This window comes from Leucopleurus acutus (genome assembly GCF_964270905.1).
Source record: "Leucopleurus acutus genome assembly, chromosome: 2".
Classification (NCBI taxonomy): Eukaryota; Metazoa; Chordata; class Mammalia; order Artiodactyla; family Delphinidae; genus Leucopleurus; species Leucopleurus acutus.
In genome coordinates, this window is record NC_139143.1 from 115097596 (window position 1) to 115115937 (window position 18342).

Here is an 18342-nt window from a genome sequence, read left to right on the forward strand (position 1 = left end):
GCCTCCCGATGCAGGGGACACGGGTTCGTGCCCCGGTACGGGAAGATTCCACATGCCGTGGAGTGGCTGGGCCATGAGCCATGGCTGCTGAGCCTGCGCGTCCGGAGCCTGTGCTCCGCAACGGGAGAGGCCACAACAGTGAGAGGCCCGCGTACCGCAAAAAGAAGAAGAAAAAAAAAAAAAAAAAAAGGTGATGGGTTGGAGATTAACTTACATGGAAGACCTCAGTGAGAAGATGCCATTTAGCTGAGACCAGTAGAATAAGAAGGAACCAATCTTGCCAAGATCAGTGGTAAGAAAGTTCCAGATGCAGAAAATTGCCGTACATAGACCGCTAAGGCAGGAAGAAGCTAGGTGTGTTCCAGCAACTGAAAGACCCAGATAAACCATATTTTTCAAAGCAAGTTAAAGTGCTACTTACTCAGAGACACTTTAAAAGATAATGGCAAAGAGGGAAAGCAAGGAGTGTACTTTATTTGTTAAATTTCAGACACTGGCTTCCAGGTGTGGAGAAATGCACTTATACTATGAGATCAGGAGAGAAACTTATAGATATCTCCCTTTCTCCTCACTTCCCTATTCCTTCCTTCAGAAACATTGTTCAGGGGGAGAAAAAACATAGTTTAAGGGTAAACAGAGTTTCAAATTTGCATCCTACCTCTATAACTTGCTTAATGAATCTGAACAGGCATATTAGTTTACCCTCCCTCAAGCCTCCTGCAAGATGGAGACAATACCGCTTATTTTGCATGACTGTAGTCAGGATTGAATTAGACATGTAACATGTGTACCTCTTCGAAAGCAATCAAGAAATAAAACTGTTACTTCTGCTATTCACTGAGCAACCATGGAAAGGCAGTATAATGAAGTTGGCTTAACAAGAGGGTTTGGAATCAAGAATGATTCGGTTCAGATTATTTACAGTGCTGTGATTTGGGACAAGACATTAAATCTTTCTGTGCCTCAGTTTCTATAAAATGGTGGGGAAATGTTTGTTATGAGATATCAGTTATTTAACCCATGTAGAACGGACAGCACTGAGCCTGGAACACATGTGTAACACATGGAGCCCCTTCCAGCCTGTGCACTGGGTATTAAGTTCCAGGGGCTGCGTGTTCACGAATGTGTGTCCTTTTCCTCACTTACAGCATGCACAAATGAGGAACCAGGTCCACTGTAAGTGTGTCCATTATTTAAAGAAATTAAAACTAAAAATATGCTTCCTCCTTCTAGGTTTCCCAAACTGACCCCCAATCCCGGATACATTCCATTACATTTAAGTATCTAATAGACACTTTTTTAAACACCAAATTGTTTCTAAGATGTCTTTCAAAAAAAATTAATGTGAAGGTTCTAGTTGAGAAGTAGTGTCAAACCCGTGTTCCCTCCAAAGAGGATAGCTTCCAAAAATTCCTTTTATGCTTACTGAGTCATTGTTCTGTTTTCAGTGCTTTCAGTTTCATATTACTGTAAATCTTTTACAGAGGTTGCTTCACTTCTTCGGTCTGGTCTTTACAGGAAATCACACGAGTCCAATGACATTGGGTGGGTGAAATAAAAGTCTAACCATCTAGTGAGAGACAGAGAAGTTACAGAACCACTCCACCTAAACTGAGAAGAAAACAGGTAAGAACTCTACTTTTTCCTCAAAGCAGCTCTGTCTCCAGTGCTAAAGCAGCCTTGCTCTGGGAAAAGGAGCCCATGTTAAGATTAGTGCAGGGATGGGAAGGGATTTTTAAGGGTTAGTTAGTTTTCTAAAAAATGACCAGCATCAAAATAGGTTTCAGCTGAGCCTAATGTGGGGCACGAGGTCAGATGAAATCCTGGTGTTATCAGGTGGCAGCACATCCCTGGGTCATTACTGTGCTTGTGTAGAATTAGGCACCAGGGACATGGAGCTAAACTAAGATCTTGAAATGCATTAGGATTGTCTTTCTCTTTGCTGATGTTGTCTGTGTTGACTGGGGACACAATTAAATTACCATTGTCTTTTTTTTTTTTTTTTTTACCGTACGCGGGCCTCTCACTGTTGTGGCCTCTCCCACTGCGGAGCACAGGCTCCGGACACGCAGGCTCAGCAGCCGTGGCTCACGGGCCCAGCCCCTCTGCGGCATGTGGGATCTTCCCAGACCGGGGCACGAACCCATGTGCCCTGCATCGGCAGGCCGACTCTCAACCACTGCTCCACCAGGGAAGCCCCAAAATTACCATTGTCTTTGACACAACTTGTTCAATACTGATGTACCTGCAGCTAAGAAACTGAAAGGGCAACAAATAGGTTATTTTCATGAGAAGGAAAGAATAGTAAATGAGATGCAGTGGAAACAGCTACATGACACTGTTAAAGACAAAAGAAAAATCCTGAAACCCAAAGTGAAAGGTGTAGATTCATGAAAATATCATACTCTTCAGTCCTACATTTGAACTTTGTTTCAAAGTGGACTTCTTCTTTTAGAAATAGCACAAGTTCACTAGATCCAATTTCTTGTGGTCAACTCACTCCTTACCCCTTAGGAGCAGAATTCAGCCCCACTACTTCACTAAAAAGCTTCCTCTTTAAAGAATCTACTGTGGTGCAGCACTGAAGGCAGCATCTTTGTTTACTTTGCCCTCTCTGTGCTCTCAAGAAGTTTGGATCTTGCCTTTTGCAAACTCTTCCTCTGAATTCCTTGACTTGGCATTAGCTTATTCATCACCTACCTTGTCTGACACCTCTCTCTTCTTTTCAGCTTCCCCTCCCCTTTTCCATCCCCATCCCCCCTCTTTACCTCTACACCTCTTCCTGTTTCTACTTCTCCTCTACAAAATGGAAAAAAAGAAGAAAACAGAAAACTTGGAAGTGCATGGTTGGAAATATAGATATTTTCTTTCAATAACTTTCTTCTTTAGTTCTCCTGATCTGTCTCCTGATCTTTTAATATTTATTTCATTATCTTTTGTTCCCTTACACATACACACACACACACACACACACACACACACACACGTACAAATACGATTTTTAGCAACATGCAGTATTCGCAGATGTGCACTTTACCCCCACTTAGTTTGAGGCTAATTTATTCTGAAGCTAATAAATTTTAAGTTTCAGAGCCCCTTGCTTCCACAAGCCCATACCAAGGTTTTGGAAGGGTCCCTAGCCACGTGTTTCACAAGGTCACATATTTTTATAAAATTTGCTAAAGTAAGTTCCACTTCTAGAATAGCAGTGTGAGAAGTTCTGTGGACCCTTATCCCAGTAAAAATAAGGCTAACTAGTGAGAAAAAACACATTTCAAATCACCAGAAATTGTTCAGAGACATATATCAAGTGATGAACATTTATTCATGAAATTCTTTATTCATAGTAAGAATTAGTGAATAAATAAATATTGTATTTCTCACACATAGCCAGGGTGTACAATGAATCTCTCTGAATCTTATTCTATTTTACATTTAATGTCTAGTATAAATTTTTAAATGAAAGTCCAAAATAAAAGTTTTCCATGGTAAACTAAATATAAGATTTTGTTCATGAGGGTGGTTGAATATTGATAAATCACTGTCATACCAATATTTTTTTAGTGGACTACTTTGATAATACTTCCATAACTTTCTAAAATGTCTTTCCCTCATCTATGTCACTGTTGACACAAAACTAGGTCATGTTGGGGGATTTTATGATTCCTCCTTCTGAATGCAAAATAACCTTGTGAAAACTCTTGATCTGCTTAGACCAGAAATTCTAATTCATCCCATCTCTTCCCCTGCAGACAAGGGAACATGGCCTCAGAGACCCACATGTCAGGCCCAGAGTGCCTCATCGAGAACATTAATGGGCGACTATTGGTTAATCCGAAAGCTCTGAAGACCCTGTCTGCCATTCAGCAGCCCGTTGTGGTGGTGGCTATCGTGGGCCTCTACCGCACCGGCAAATCCTACCTGATGAACAAGCTGGCTGGGAAGAACAAGGGTGAGTGGCACCAGCAAAGCCCAGCCGAGTCCCTTCTGCCAACCACACTCCCAGCGTGCAGAACAGTGATGTGAGGAGAGGAAGTTAGAGACCTGGGAGGAATATTGAAAGCTAACTTTCAATACAGTGATGGGTTTCTTATTTACTCTGTGCTGGACGATAAGAGTCAACTCTTTCTCACCACTTTGCCTTAATTTTCTCTTTAAAGTATAAATATGCCTTTCTGGAAGGAGTAAGGTAGTAATAAAGAAAATTAATACAGATAATAATAAACAATAAAACATTTACTAAAATGTATGTGGATTAACATCAAGCTTATACTGATCTTTAAGGTAAAATAAATATTGCAGTTTGTACTGAATGTTCTAATTTCTCTCTTCTTCTGGTTGCAGTTAAGATCAATATTGATTATGTTTTCATTGGTCTCTTTAAACCTTGATGTTGTTAACTATTATCTCAATTTCAAGATCCATCTGCTATTAAAACTCCACCCTTTCTTAACCCCATGCCCCCTTGCAGGTTTTTCTCTGGGCTCCACGGTGCAATCTCACACGAAGGGCATCTGGATGTGGTGTGTGCCTCATCCCAAGAAGCCAGAACATACTCTAGTTCTGCTTGATACTGAGGGCCTGGGGGATGTGGAGAAGGTAAGGACTGAGGATTCAAATTTGGACTAAGCCCCTCATGTCTGAATATTCTCTACACTATTTAATTTTTCTTTAAATAAGAACTTGCACTTAACCACGTTTTTTCATTTCTGTTTACATGCCATGAGACCCAGTTTAGCAATGAGGGGTCAGGAAAATATTCATAAGGCAGAATCCTAGGAGAAGAGCATAGTGGTCAGTCGACACTATTCTAATTATTAAAAGGCTGTAAGCTAAGCCAGTTAACCCAGATGCATAAAGGGAATACAAATAAATTCAACATAATGAATCTTATCCTGCAAAGAACTTTAGTTAAGGATTTAGGTTCTGAAGTCCCATACCCTTGGCTTTAAATTTAAAGTCTGTCAGTAATTCAATGATCTTAGCACATTATTTGATCTCTTTTAACCTCAGCTTTCTTATCTGTAAAACAGATGTAATAGATCTACATTTGCCTCATAGTATTGTTTTGAATACTTAAAAGATAAGTAATGGAAAGTGTTAGGTGCACAACAATTGCTCAGTGAGATAGATACATGTATTATTACCCTTATATTAAGACAATTGTTCTGTAAAAATAAAGAGAAAAGTTTACATTTAAATTATATTTAAGGTGTTAGAATGCCCACAAGCAATGACTATTTGTTTGCAATTATCTACCAATGATTATAAGAGGGTCTAGTGAGAATCAGGGTAAACCAAAAACACTAATCAGAAAACTATTCAAAGTTCAAGTCCTACTAACTATCATTTTTGCTTGGATTTGGTTTCCTCGTATAGGGCGTTAGTCTAAAAAAAACTCTAATTAAATGAGCATCCTTTTACTACTGCTGATCTGAAAAGTGCCATGAGAATGAAAAATAATCCTGGTCCAAATGTACTCTGATTTCCAGGGTGACAACCAGAATGACTCCTGGATATTTGCCCTAGCAATACTCCTGAGCAGCACTTTTGTGTACAATAGTATGGGAACCATCAACCAGCAGGCCATGGACCAACTTCAGTATCTTTTTTGGGTTCAAACCAGCATCAGAGTCAGAGGGGAGACCAGTATTAATAAAAACAGCTGCCTAACTGTGAGTCCTTGTGAATCAAGCACAAAAAGAGAAACATAAAAAATAATTCAAGGGCAGGGGGAAAATCCTACGTATCAATACCTACTGAAGAATTGATACTTGGGTTAAGAACAAAGGCGAAACAAGGGTTTTGTATATGTAACTAATATAGGGTGGCGGGCGCTGTCCTTTTAGGCCAGTTTTCCTTAATTTGCTGCTCAGCTATGTGACGGAGCTCACAGAGAGAATCAGGGCAAGAGCTTCACCTGATGTGGATGGGTTTGAGGATTCAGCTGACTTTGTGAGCTTCTTTCCAGACTTTGTATGGACACTGAGGGATTTCTCCCTAGACTTGGAGGCAGATGGACAATCCATCACAGCAGACGAGTACCTGGAGAATTCACTCAGGCTTAGGAAAGGTAAAGGGAACTTAGAATCGGTAAATGGGATGACAAAACACTAAAAAACAATCGTTCTTTAGTTTTCTATCAAGAGTTTTCTTATATTTATAGTTTCTATTTCTTCTCAGGGGGCGATTACTAAGAATTAACACTTGTGTACTATCTGAATGAACAGATTTGATTTGATTTTCTCCCTGTTTTAAGAATAGGTTTCATTTCTTTCACCTTTCCCTGTGCTGTGATTAGACTTACATTATATCCCTGCTTAGGGCTTGTGGTGCTGTAATTAACCAAAGAATATGGAGTAGAATAGGTTATTTATTTGAAGAAAATAAATAAAAGCATGAACCATGCACTAATCTAGGGGTTGGCAAAGGATGGCTCACAGGCAAATAATGTCCAATCCAGCCTGCCAGCTGATTTTGTAAATAAGGTTTTATTGGAATCATGCTATGCCCATTCATTTATAGACTGTCTATGGCTGATTTCATGCTTACAGTAGTAGAATTGAGTACTTGGAAAAGAGACCATCTGGCTTGCAAAGCCTAAAATATTTACTGTTTGGCCCTTTACAGAAAAAGTTTGCAAGCCCCTATATTAGGCAAATTCTTTTTATCTTCTTCCAGGTACCAGTCAAAAAGATAAAAATTTTAATCTGCCTCGACTCTGTATCCGGAAGTTCTTCCCAAAGAAGAAATGCTTTATCTTCGATCGGCCCACTGATAGGAAGAAACTGGGCCAGCTTGAGGAACTGTGTGATGATAAGTTGGACCCCGAATTTGTGCAACAAACTGCAGTCTTCTGTTCCTACATCTTTATAAATTCCAAAACTAAAACCCTTTCAGGAGGCATCAAGGTCAATGGACCTCGTGAGTCCTCTTCCCAGTCTTTACTCTCACGGTTAACACGAAAAGATGGTGTAATAACATCCACCTAGCTTCCGCTTTGAAAAATGCACATCTACTGCTATTATTGTGTTAAATTCTAGATGTCACCAACACTTCTAACAGGTTTTATTAGTCACAATTCTTAGGTGAGGAAAGGTAGAAAAGGCCAAAGGAAAATAGCTCTAAAAGCTTAAAACTGTCCTAGTAAACTGGACCTTCCCTGTGCAATATGGTTGTCACTAGATAAGTGCAGCTATCTAAATTTAAATGTAAACTAATTAAAATTAAAGAAATTTAACATTCTGATCACACAGCTGTGTCTCAAGGGCTCACACTACACATGTGTAGTGGCTACCACACTGGACAGCACATATAGAATACTTCCATCATCACAGAAAGTTCTTCTGGACAATGCTCTGCTAGAATAAACAAAATGCAGGACTCCTTTTGATTTGTTCCACAAATATTAATCGAATGTTTCCCATGGACCTACCAGGGCTGATGATACAGACATAAATGAGAGAGATATGGTTTCTGTCCTAACAATGCTTGGGGGTGAAGTAAATGTACTCAATAAACACAGGCCTAGGCTATCTAGAACAGAGGTTCTCAACCTTTGATGTGCATATGTACCACCTGAGGATCTTGCCAAAGACGAGGGTCTAAGTCAGTTGAACTGGGGCAGAGGCTGAGAGTCTGCATTTTTAGCCAGTTTTCAGGTGATACTGAGGACATTGATGCTGTAAGGCAAATGGTTGGTAATAGACATCATAAGAATTGCACAGAATAGAAAGTTTCCTCACTCCTCCTACAATAAACATCATCATTTGTTCTCTGTTTGTAGGTCTAGAAACCCTGGTGCAGACCTATGTCAGTGCCATCAGTAGTGGGGATCTGCCCTGCGTGGAGAATGCAGTCCTGGCCTTGTCTGAGATCGAGAACACAGCTGCAGTGAAAAAGGCCATTGCCCACTATGACCAGCAGATGGCTCAGAAGCTGCAGCTGCCCACGGAAACCCTCCAGGAGCTGCTGGACCTGCACAGGACTATTGAGAAGGAGGCCATTGAAGTCTTCATGAGGATGTCCTGGAAAGATATAGACCATTTATTTCAAAAGGATTTAGCAGTAATTTTTTCCTTAAGTTTATACAGATTAGGCTCTTGGAAAGTAAAATACTACTAGAAAATGAAATGGGTGCTTATTTTGAGAAAAGCAATTTTTACTAGACTTTTAAATGGTGACAAACACTATTTGTTATTATCATAAGAGGAACCAATTTTATTATGATATACTTTTTTTCTTTTTTTTGCGGTACGCGGGCCTCTCACTGTTGCAGCCTCTCCCGTTGCGGAGCTCAGGCTCCAGACGCGCAGGCTCAGCAGCCATGGCTCACGGGCCCAGCTGCTCCGTGGAATGTGGGATCTTCCCGCACTGGGGCACGAACCCATGTCCCCTGCATCGGCAGGCAGACTCTCAACCACTGTGCCACCAGGGAAGCCCTATGATATACTTTATTATGGTGCATTGAAACTTTTTTCTTTCATGAATAAACTAATATTCTTCCCTATTATTTCATTACATACATATAAGTAACAATCAGAGCTTCTAATCAAATTACATGCTCATTGTTATCAGGCTGATTGGATATTTTGGCCAAAAACAAAGAAAATTTTAGCCTTAGTTATCATGAGCAGGCTTATGTTGAGCCCCATTTAGTGCATATGCAATCACTGGTCCAGTTTGAAAAGCAGGAGTTTATCTCCAAAGGTGTAGTATATAGCTAGTAATCTCTGCTCTGAAGGTCACCTCCATGGTGAAAGGGACCTTTGTAGAAAGTCAGGATCAGCAGGAAGGATATGGTGTTGCTGAGTGCCTGTAAGTTCTTCTAGGGGGTCACAGACCTTTTATATTTTTATTTTTTTGAGAAGACTTTCCAGAAATTCTGAGGTCAAGTTAACATCTTTTCACTATTCTTTTTACTTCCTATTTTTTACATTAAAGGCCCAGCTAGACGAAAAGCGAGATGACTTTTGTAACAAGAATCTTAAAGCATCATCAGATCGTTGCTCAGCTTTACTTAAGGATATTTTCAGTCCTCTAGAAGAAGGTCTGAAAGAGGGGATTTATTCTAAACGAGGAGGCTATCGCCTCTTCATTGAAAAGATACAAGAGCTGAAGAAAAAGTATCTTCAGGAGCCCAGGAAGGGAATACAGGTAACCAAAATTGATTCTGGGAAGTTGCTGACGTGTTCCTTGAAACAACATGACCAAGAGAATTGCACACAGATGTGCAATTACAGGACCGACAGCATTCATGCTCTCATTTAATAAACACATACAGGGAGCCTGTTATACCAGATATATCCTACGTGCTCATCCAAAAGAGTGCACTCAATTAACAACTGAGTTACAAATTGGATTATCAGAGGTATCCAAAATTTCAAATAATGTCATCATTTATCTCTCTGCATGTTCCTCCCCTCAACCTCACACTTCCCTCCCTCCCATTCTCCCTCCATACCTTTTTCTGATCTGCTTTCTCAATGATGGCTTCATTCTCCAACAAGTTCACCCCAAATGAGACCACAGTGCCAACAGCTCCAAAATTAGAGCCCTCAGTCTAAAAGAACAGAGAATCACTATTTATATCTATATCAATCTCTTATAAAGATTCTGCTCAGGAAGCTGTCATGCTTGGCCAGCCTGGAGCATGTGCTCACCCCAGTGACAGGGAATCTTGACCACCAGCATGCCAAGACCAAGAGGAGCAATTCCTAGAGGGCAAGATGGTGGGCAAACAGGAATAAGTGCTTACAGCTATTTCCTATTACTAACCCCATTCTTTTCTGGGTCCTAGGCTGAAGAAATTCTTCAGGAATATTTGAAGTCCAAGGAGTCTGTGACTGCTGCAATTCTACAGACAGACCAGACTCTCTCAGAGAAGGAAAAGTTGATTGAAGGTGAGCAGCGAGTCAAGAGACTAGACAGCCTTGAAAGCGCTTAAAAGTTCTAATTAATTTGGCTGGGTGAGCCTAGGATCCTTAAACTATAGCAAGATGAGAAAAGATGCCTCTTACTCGCTAAAGTCATTTTTGAGTAGGGCATACACAGTCAGTAGCAACAGTGACAGGTTAAGTGTACATGGAAGAAAGAAGCAACATGGTCACCCACATTCATTTTTCTTTTTCCTTTTCCTCCTAACAGTGGAACGTGTGAAAGCTGAATCTGCACAGACTGCTGCAAAAATGCTGGAGGAAGTGCAAATAAAGAATCAGCAGATGATGGAACAGAAAGAAAAGAGTTATCAGGAACATGTGAAACAACTGACTGAGAAGATGGAGAGGGATAGGGCCCAGTTGCTGCAAGAGCAAGAGAGAACTCTATCTCTCAAACTTCAGGTATTTAATTGTATCACCTTGAGGTTCCTGTTATTCTGTTTTCTCTCCACACTCCCTGTTCACAAACTTGGCATGGCAGTGAGAACATGAAGCCCAGAAGAAGGACCTTGCTTGCCCACTTGTACTTTTCAATCCCTATCTACCAGCCTGAACTGGCCCCTACAATGTCTGGTTGTTAAAAGATTTTATTTGCAGTTATGTCACACCCAGTCCATTACCACTATATCTGCCAATCATGGTAGCTATTATCTCCTAGATATTATAAAAAAGTCTTATCCATATTTCTTGCTTAGTACTATACGAAGCAAGAGCTGCTACGTCCATATTACTTAGGAGATGAAACAGAGGTTCAGACAAGACTAAATAATTTTTATAGGGCCACAATGCTTGGGAAGATATCTGAACAGTCTTCACCAGTTAGAGGAATCCGCGAATTTTTCTTCTGTCACAGATTTTAGCTCTAAGAGAACCTTCATAAGCAGAAGGACTCAACTCTCACACCATTGTGTCAGTCTATCACTCCTACCTGTTTTCTTTGTCCTGCTCCTAGTATGTTTTGAGCTGGGAATTAAGTGCAGAAAGCCAGTATGGTCTGTCTGGGGCCCTGATTCCCTTACCTGCACTTTGCCCCCCTGCCACCAAATTGTGGAAGCTTAGATCAAATTCCCTGATCTAAGATTCAGACACTGTATCAGATTTTGCAAATTCTTCACTTATTTCTGTGTTGTGTGTGTGTACATAAAAAAATCACAATGCATAGATAAGATCTGAAGCCAAACATTTCATTAAGATTGCCGACAAAGATTATATACAATTAATGGGACCAAAAAAATTAATACTGGTAATTAGGTTTATCAACATATTGGGATATATAAGCCCAAAATCCTTCTTGACTCAAGGAGACTCAGAAAAAGTAATCACAGAGCTAGAAGGACCAAGAGAAAGTATAATGAAATTAATGGTAGAGAAAATTTCAAGAAGAAATTAAATATTTTTTTTTAAATCTATGAATGTGGAAACTAGATAGAAGTTAGAGATTTACTTAATGTGACATGTTATTCAGTCTCCATTTGTACTTTTTTAGGAACAGCGCCGACTACTGCAGGAAGGATTCCAAGAAGAGAACAGACGACTTCATAAAGAAATACAGAATCTCCAGAAGAAGATGCAAAAACCAAGGACGCAATGTTGCCTAAGCTAAAGAACTAAAAATTAGAGCTTTCCTGGTCACTCTTATCAGAGGCATTACTCAAGCAGTTTAAAATTAAGAAAAATGTCACCACCTTGATAATATTTAGATTTCACAGTTTTATTATACTAAGTATTTGCAAAGGCATGCAGTACTATAGTTGAAATCATGTCCATCTTCCTCACAATACTGTAAACTGTGTAACAAGATGCATTTTACCTCTGTGCCAACCCAGGAGGTATCATAACCTTGTACCACCCAGGAGCTGCTTCTTCCAGATGACTACAAGTTAGACAAGTGGATACTGAGCAAAGTCTTAGGTTAAAGTCTTGGAACATAGTTGGTCATGAGTTTGGCCAAGTGCACCACAAGTTCCAATATCAGGGACAACCATTCTAGCTTCTTAGTGAAGACAGTATACAGTGTCCCATTGTTTCAAGACTGCACAGTCTGTCAGCAATGATGTGATTCCTGGACACTGGGAATGGGCAACACTTACTGGTGAATTCCAAGCTAAAGCAAATCACCTTATATAGCGATCTAGAAGCTCTACAGAATGTCTGTAGGAAGATGGAAGAAGCCATTAGCATGAGTATGAGTTGGATCATAAATAAATGGGCTAAAGAAGGAAACTTTCCCTTCTTGCTCAGTTCACCCAGATTATAACTGTAATGGGACACTTTAGAACTTTAGGTAAGTGACCCTGGACTAAACATAGTAACATTATGACAAGTATACATTGTGTGTTTGTAGCAATTTATAATTTGCAAAGATGAACTTGAAATGATGACTGATAATATGTTAGAAAACTGAGCTAAATTAATTATTAGATCATTTATAACCCTAGAGCTTAGGCTATCTTTTCCCAATTCTTAAGAAGCATACTTGAAAGCCTGCTTATTTTCCCCCAAGAGAATATGCATTGTTTTTTACTTTTTTTGACCAGTAAAATAATGCTCTTGATATTACTTAGTATAGACTTTATCACAATTGTCAAAAGCCCTAGGTATGTGGTTGAAGTTTCTTAAAGCAATTAAGAATTATTTTCAATCTGGAAATAAATTATGCTTCACTGAACTTTACATTTCTGATTTTTTTAAGTTTTTCACCAAAAAAATAAGGTTCTAATTTATATAGCAAAGGTTGGCTAACTTTTCTGTAAAAGATGGGATAGTAACTATTCATGGCTTTGTGAGCCATATGGTCTCTGACTCAACTACTCAACTCTGCCATAAAGCAGCCATTAATGATACACAAATGGGTGGGCATGGCTGTGTTCCCAGAATACATTGTTTTCAAAAACAGGTGGCACTCAGAAGCCATAGTTTGCAGACCCTTGCTTTATATAACAGAAACAACTCTCAGAATGGAAGAAAATATTTGCAAATGCAGCAACTGACAAAAGATTAATCTCCAAAATATACAAGCAGCTCATGCAGCTCAATATCAAAAGAACAAACTACCCAATCCAAAAATGGGCAGAAGACCTAAATAGACATTTCTCCAAAGAAGGTATACAGATTGCCAACAAACACATGAAAGGATGCTCAACATCACTAATCATTAGAGAAATGCAAATCAAAACTACAATGAGATATCATCTCACACACACCAGTTAGAATGGCCATCATCAAAAAATCTAGAAACAATAAATGCTGGAGAGGGTGTGGAGAAAAGGGAACCCTCCTGCACTGTTGGTGGGAATGTAAATCGATATAGCCACTATGGAGAACAGTATGGAGGTTCCTTAAAAAACTAAAAATAGAACTACCATATGACCCAGCAATCCCACTACTGGGCATTATACCCTGAGAAAACCATAATTCAAAAAAGACGTGTGCTACAATGTTCATTATTAATAGTTCATTATAAATAGTTCAAGGCACTATTTACAATAGCCAGGACATGGAAGCAACCTAAATGTCCATCGACAGATGAATGGATAAAGAAAATTTGCTATATATATACAATGGAATATTACTCAGCCATAAAAAGGAATGAAACTGTATCAGTTGTAGTGAGGTGGATGGACCTAGAGTCTGTCATACAGAGTGAAGTTAGTCAGAAAGAGAAAAACAAATACCATATATTAATGCATGTATATGGAATCTAGGAAAGTGGTACTGATGAACCTAGTGGCAGGGCAGGAATAGAGATACAGATGTAGGTAATGGACTTGAGGACACATAGGGGGAAGGGGAGGCTGGAAGAAGTGAGAGAGTAGCATTGACATGTATACACTACCATGTGTAAAATAGATAGCTAGTGGGAAGCTGCTGCATAGCACAGGGAGATCAGCTCAGTGCTTTGTGATGACCTAGATGGGTGGGATGGGGAGGGTGGGAAGGAGGGGATATATGTATACATATAGCTGATTCACTTTGTTATACAGCAGAAAATAACACAACATTTTAAAGGAATTATAATCTAATAAAGATGTAAATAAATAAGATTTTAAAAGTACAATGAGATATCATTTCTTACCTATTAGATGGTTACTATTTTTTAAAAACCTGAAAGATTACAAGTGTTGGCGAGGATGTGGTGAAATTTTAACCTTCAAACACTGTTAGTAGGAATGTAAAATGGTGCATCAGCTATGGAGATAGTGTGGGTGTTCCTCACAAAAAATTAAAAATAGAACTACTGTATGCTCCAACAATCCCACTTCTGGGTATATATGCAAAAGAATTTAAATCAGGATCTCAAAGAGATATCTGCATTCTCACTTTCATTGTAGCATTATTCACAACAGCCAAGATATAGAAACCTAAGTGTCCATCAACAGATTATTGGATAAAGAAAATGTGATAGATACATACAAGGAATATTATTCAGCCTTAATTAAGAAAGAAAGTTTGCCATTTGCAACGTGGGTAAACCTGGAGGACATTATGCTAAGTGAAATAAACCAGTTACAAAAAGACAAGTACTTTATGACTTCACATATATGAGGTATCTAAAATCATCAAACTCATAGAAACAGAGAATATAATAGTGGTAAGCAGGGAGTTGGGGAAGGGGTGAGAATGGGAACTTATTGTCCAAAGGGTATAAAGTTTCAGTTATGCTAGATGAATAAGTTCTTGAGATCTGCTGTGAAACATAATGCCTATAGTTAAAAATAAGCTTTTGTGCATTTTAAATGTGTTAAGAGAGTAGAACACATTTTTAGTGTTCTTACGGCAAACAAAAAGGGAGGTGGGGAGAGGTTATGGGAGGTGTTGGAAATGTCAACTACCTTGATTGTATCGCGTGTGTTTGCATATGTGCAAACACATCAAATTTTACATTAAATGTATGTAGCTCTTTGTATGTACATTATAACTCAATAAAACCATTTAAAAACTTTTGGAAAACAATTCTACAAATCCAAATGGTCCCTTATGAATTGGGAATTTTATCAAGCATTTAAAGAAAAAAATGACACCAATTCAAAATGGAAGAGGAAAGATTTCCTGACTCATTCTACAAGAGAAACATTATTCTGATACCACAATCAGACAAAAACACTACAAAAAAAAGAAAACTGAGAGAGGGGGAAAATGGCAGAAGAGTAAGATGCGGAAATCACCTTCCTCCCCACAGATACATCAGAAATACATCTACACGTGGAACAACTCCTACAGAACACCTACTGAACGCTGGCAGAAGACCTCAGACCTCCCAAAAGGCAAGAAACTCCCCCACGTACCTGGGGAGAGCAAAAGAAAAAAGAATAAACAGAGACAAAAGAATGGAGACGGGATGTGCACTAGTGGGAGGGGGCTGTGAAGGAGGAAAGGTTTCCACAAACTAGAAGCTCCTTCGCGGGCGGAGACTGCGGGTGGTGGCGGGGGAAGCTTCGGAGCCTCGGAGGAGAGCGCAGCCACAGGGGTGCGGAGAGATTCCCACACAGAGGATCGGTGCGACCGGCACTCACCAGGCCGAGAGGCTTGTCTGCTCACCTGCCGGGGCGGGCGGGGCTGGAAGCTGAGGCTCCGGCTTTGGTCGGAGCGCCGGGAGAGGACTGGAGTTGGCGGCTTGAACACAGCCTGCAGGGGGTTAGTGCACCACGGCTAGCCAGGAGGAAGTCCGGGGAAAAGTCTGGAACTGCCGAAGAGGCAAGAGACTCTTTCTTACCTCTTTGTTTCCTGGTGCGTGAGGAGAGGGGATTAAGAGTGCTGCTTAAAGGAGCTCCAGAGACAGGCGCAAGCCGTGGCTAACAGCGCGGACCCCATAAACGGGCATGAGACGCTAAGGCTGCTGCTGCTGCCACCAAGAAGCCTGTGTGCGAGCACAGGTCACTGTCCACACCCCTCTTCCCAGGAGCCTGTGCAGCCCGCCACTGCCAGGTTCCCGGGGTCCAGGGACAACTTCCCTGGGGGAACGCACGGCGCGCCTCAGGCTGGTGCAACGTCACGTCGGCCTCTGCTGCCGCAGGTTCGCCCCACACTCCGTACCCATCCCTCCCCCCGGCCTGAGTGAGCCAGAGCCCCCGAATCAGCGGCTCCTTTAACCCCGTCCTGTCTGAGGGAAGAACAGACGCCCTCAGGAGACCTACACGCAGAGGCAGGGCCAAATCCAAAGCTGAACCCTGGGAGCTGTGCGAACAGAGAAGAGAAAGGGAAATCTCTCCCAGCAGCCTCAGGAGCAGCGGATTAAAACTCCACAATCAAATTGATGTACCCTGCATCTGTGGAATACCTGAATAGACAACGAATCCCAAATTGAGGAGGTGGACTTTGAGAGCAACATTTATGATTTTTTCCCCTTTTCCTCTTTTTCTGAGTGTGTATGTGTATGCTTCTGTGTGAGACTTTGTCTGTATAGCTTTGCTTTCACCATTTATCCTAGGGTTCTATCTGTCAATTTTCTTTTTTTTTTTTTTACTTAAAAATTTTTTTTCTTAATAATTTTTTTTAATTTTAAAAACTTTATTTTACCTTACTTTATTTTCTTTTCTTTTATCCTCTTTCTTTCTTTCTTTCTACTTTTTCTCCCTTTTATTCTGAGCCGTGTGGATGAAAGGCTCTTGGTGCTGCAGCCAGCAGTCAGTGCTGTGCCTCTGAGGTGGGAGAGCCAACTTCAGGACACTGGTCCACAAGAGACTTCCCAGCTCCACGTAATATCAAATGGCGAAAATCTCCCAGAGATCTCCATCTCAAGACCAACACCCAGCTTCACTCAACGACCAGCAAGCTACAGTGTGGGACACCCTGTGCCAAACAACTAGCAAGACAGGAACACAACCCCACCCATTAGCAGAGAGCCTGCCTAAAATCACAATAAGTCCACAGACACCCCAAAACACATCACCAGATGTGGACCTGCCCACCAGAAAGACAAGATCCAGCCTCATCCACCAGAACACAGGCACTAGTCCCCTCCACCAGGAAGCCTACACAACCCACTGAACCAACTTTCAGCACTGGGGACAGACACCGAAAACAACGGGAACTACGAACCTGCAGCCTGCAAAAAGGAGACCCCAAACACAGTAAGATAAGCAAAATGAGAAGACAGGAAAACACAAAACAGATGAAGGAGCAAGATAAAAACCCACCAGACCTAACAAATGAGGAGGAAATAGGCAGTCTACCAGAAAAAGAATTCAGAATAATGATAGTAAAGATGATCCAAAATCTTGGAAATAGAATAGAGAAAATGCAAGAAACATTTACAAAGGACCTAGAAGAACTTAAGATGAAACAAGAAACGATGAACAACACAATAAATTAAATTAAAAATACTCTAGAAGGGATCAATAGCACAATAACTGAGGCAGAAGAACGGATAAGTGACCTGGAAGATAAAATAGTGGAAGTAATACTGCAGAGCAGAATTAAGAAAAAAGAATGAAAAGAACTGAGGACAGTCTCAGAGACCTGTGGGACAACATTAAATGCACCAACATTCGAATTATAGGGGATCCAGAAGAAGAAGAGAAAAAGAAAGGGACTGAGAAAATATTTGAAGAGATTATAGTTGAAAACTTCCCTAATATGCGAAAGGAAATAGTTAATCAAGTCCAGGAAGCACAGAGAGTCCCATACAGGATAAATCCAAGGAGAAACATGCCAAGACACATATTAATCAAACTATCAAAGATTAAATACAAAGAAAAAATATTAAAAGAAGCAAGGGAAAAGCAACAAACAACACAAAAGGGAATCCCCATAAGCTTAACAGCTGATCTTTCAGCAGAAACTCTGCAAGCCAGAAGGGAGTGGCAGCACATATTTAAAGTGATGAAGGAGAAAAACCGGCAACCAAGATTACTCTACCCAGCAAGGATATCATTCAGATTTGATGGAGAAATTAAAACCTTTACAGACAAGCAAAAGCTGAGAGACTTCAGCACCACCAAACCAGCTTTACAACAAATGCTAAAGGATCTTCTCAGGCAAGAAACACAAGAGAAGGAAAAGACCTACAATAACAAACTCAAAACAATTAAGAAAATGGGGAAAGGAATATACATATCGATAATTACCTTAAATGCAAATGGACTAAATGCTCCCACCAAAAGACAGACTGGCTGAATGGATACAAAAACAAGACCCGTATATATGCTGTCTACAAGAGACCCACTTCAGACCTAGAGACACATACAGACTGAAAGTGAGGAGATGGAAAAATATATTCCATGCAAGTGGAAATCAGAAGAAAGCTGGAGTAGCAATTCTCATATCAGACAAAATAGACTTTAAAATAAAGACTATTAGAAGAGACAAAGAAGAACACTACATAATGATCAAGGGATCAATCCAAGAAGAAGATATAACAATGGTAAATATTTCTGCACCCAACATAGGACACCTCAATACATAA

At 40.3% G+C, this 18342-nt stretch overlaps 1 protein-coding gene and 1 long non-coding RNA gene across 3 annotated transcripts in view; one reads left to right on the plus strand and one right to left on the minus strand.

Moving 5' to 3' along the window:
• On the plus strand, positions 1 to 12606 carry LOC309958637 (guanylate-binding protein 1-like). Of its 2 annotated transcripts, XM_082834710.1 has the most exons (11): positions 1 to 1626; positions 3753 to 3952; positions 4472 to 4599; positions 5493 to 5602; positions 5877 to 6073; positions 6682 to 6924; positions 7787 to 8067; positions 8944 to 9156; positions 9800 to 9902; positions 10147 to 10340; positions 11425 to 12606. In XM_082834710.1, exons 2-11 carry the CDS (start codon positions 3763 to 3765, stop codon positions 11539 to 11541), a joined length of 1776 nt encoding a protein of 591 aa, XP_082690836.1. In that variant the 5' UTR covers positions 1 to 1626; positions 3753 to 3762; the 3' UTR covers positions 11542 to 12606. The 2 variants fall into 2 exon arrangements, with proteins under 2 accessions (XP_082690836.1, XP_082690835.1); XM_082834709.1 differs by lacking the exon at positions 1 to 1626 and having other exon boundaries at positions 2783 to 3952.
• The window catches only part of LOC309958639, a 25452-nt gene continuing 15026 nt past the window's right edge, over positions 7917 to 18342 (minus strand). Inside the window, exons 2-3 of the long non-coding RNA XR_014326045.1 lie at positions 9464 to 9562; positions 7917 to 8027 (exon numbers count right to left, since the gene is read on the minus strand). This is a non-coding gene — a long non-coding RNA (uncharacterized lncRNA). The remainder of the gene's footprint in view (positions 8028 to 9463; positions 9563 to 18342) is intronic.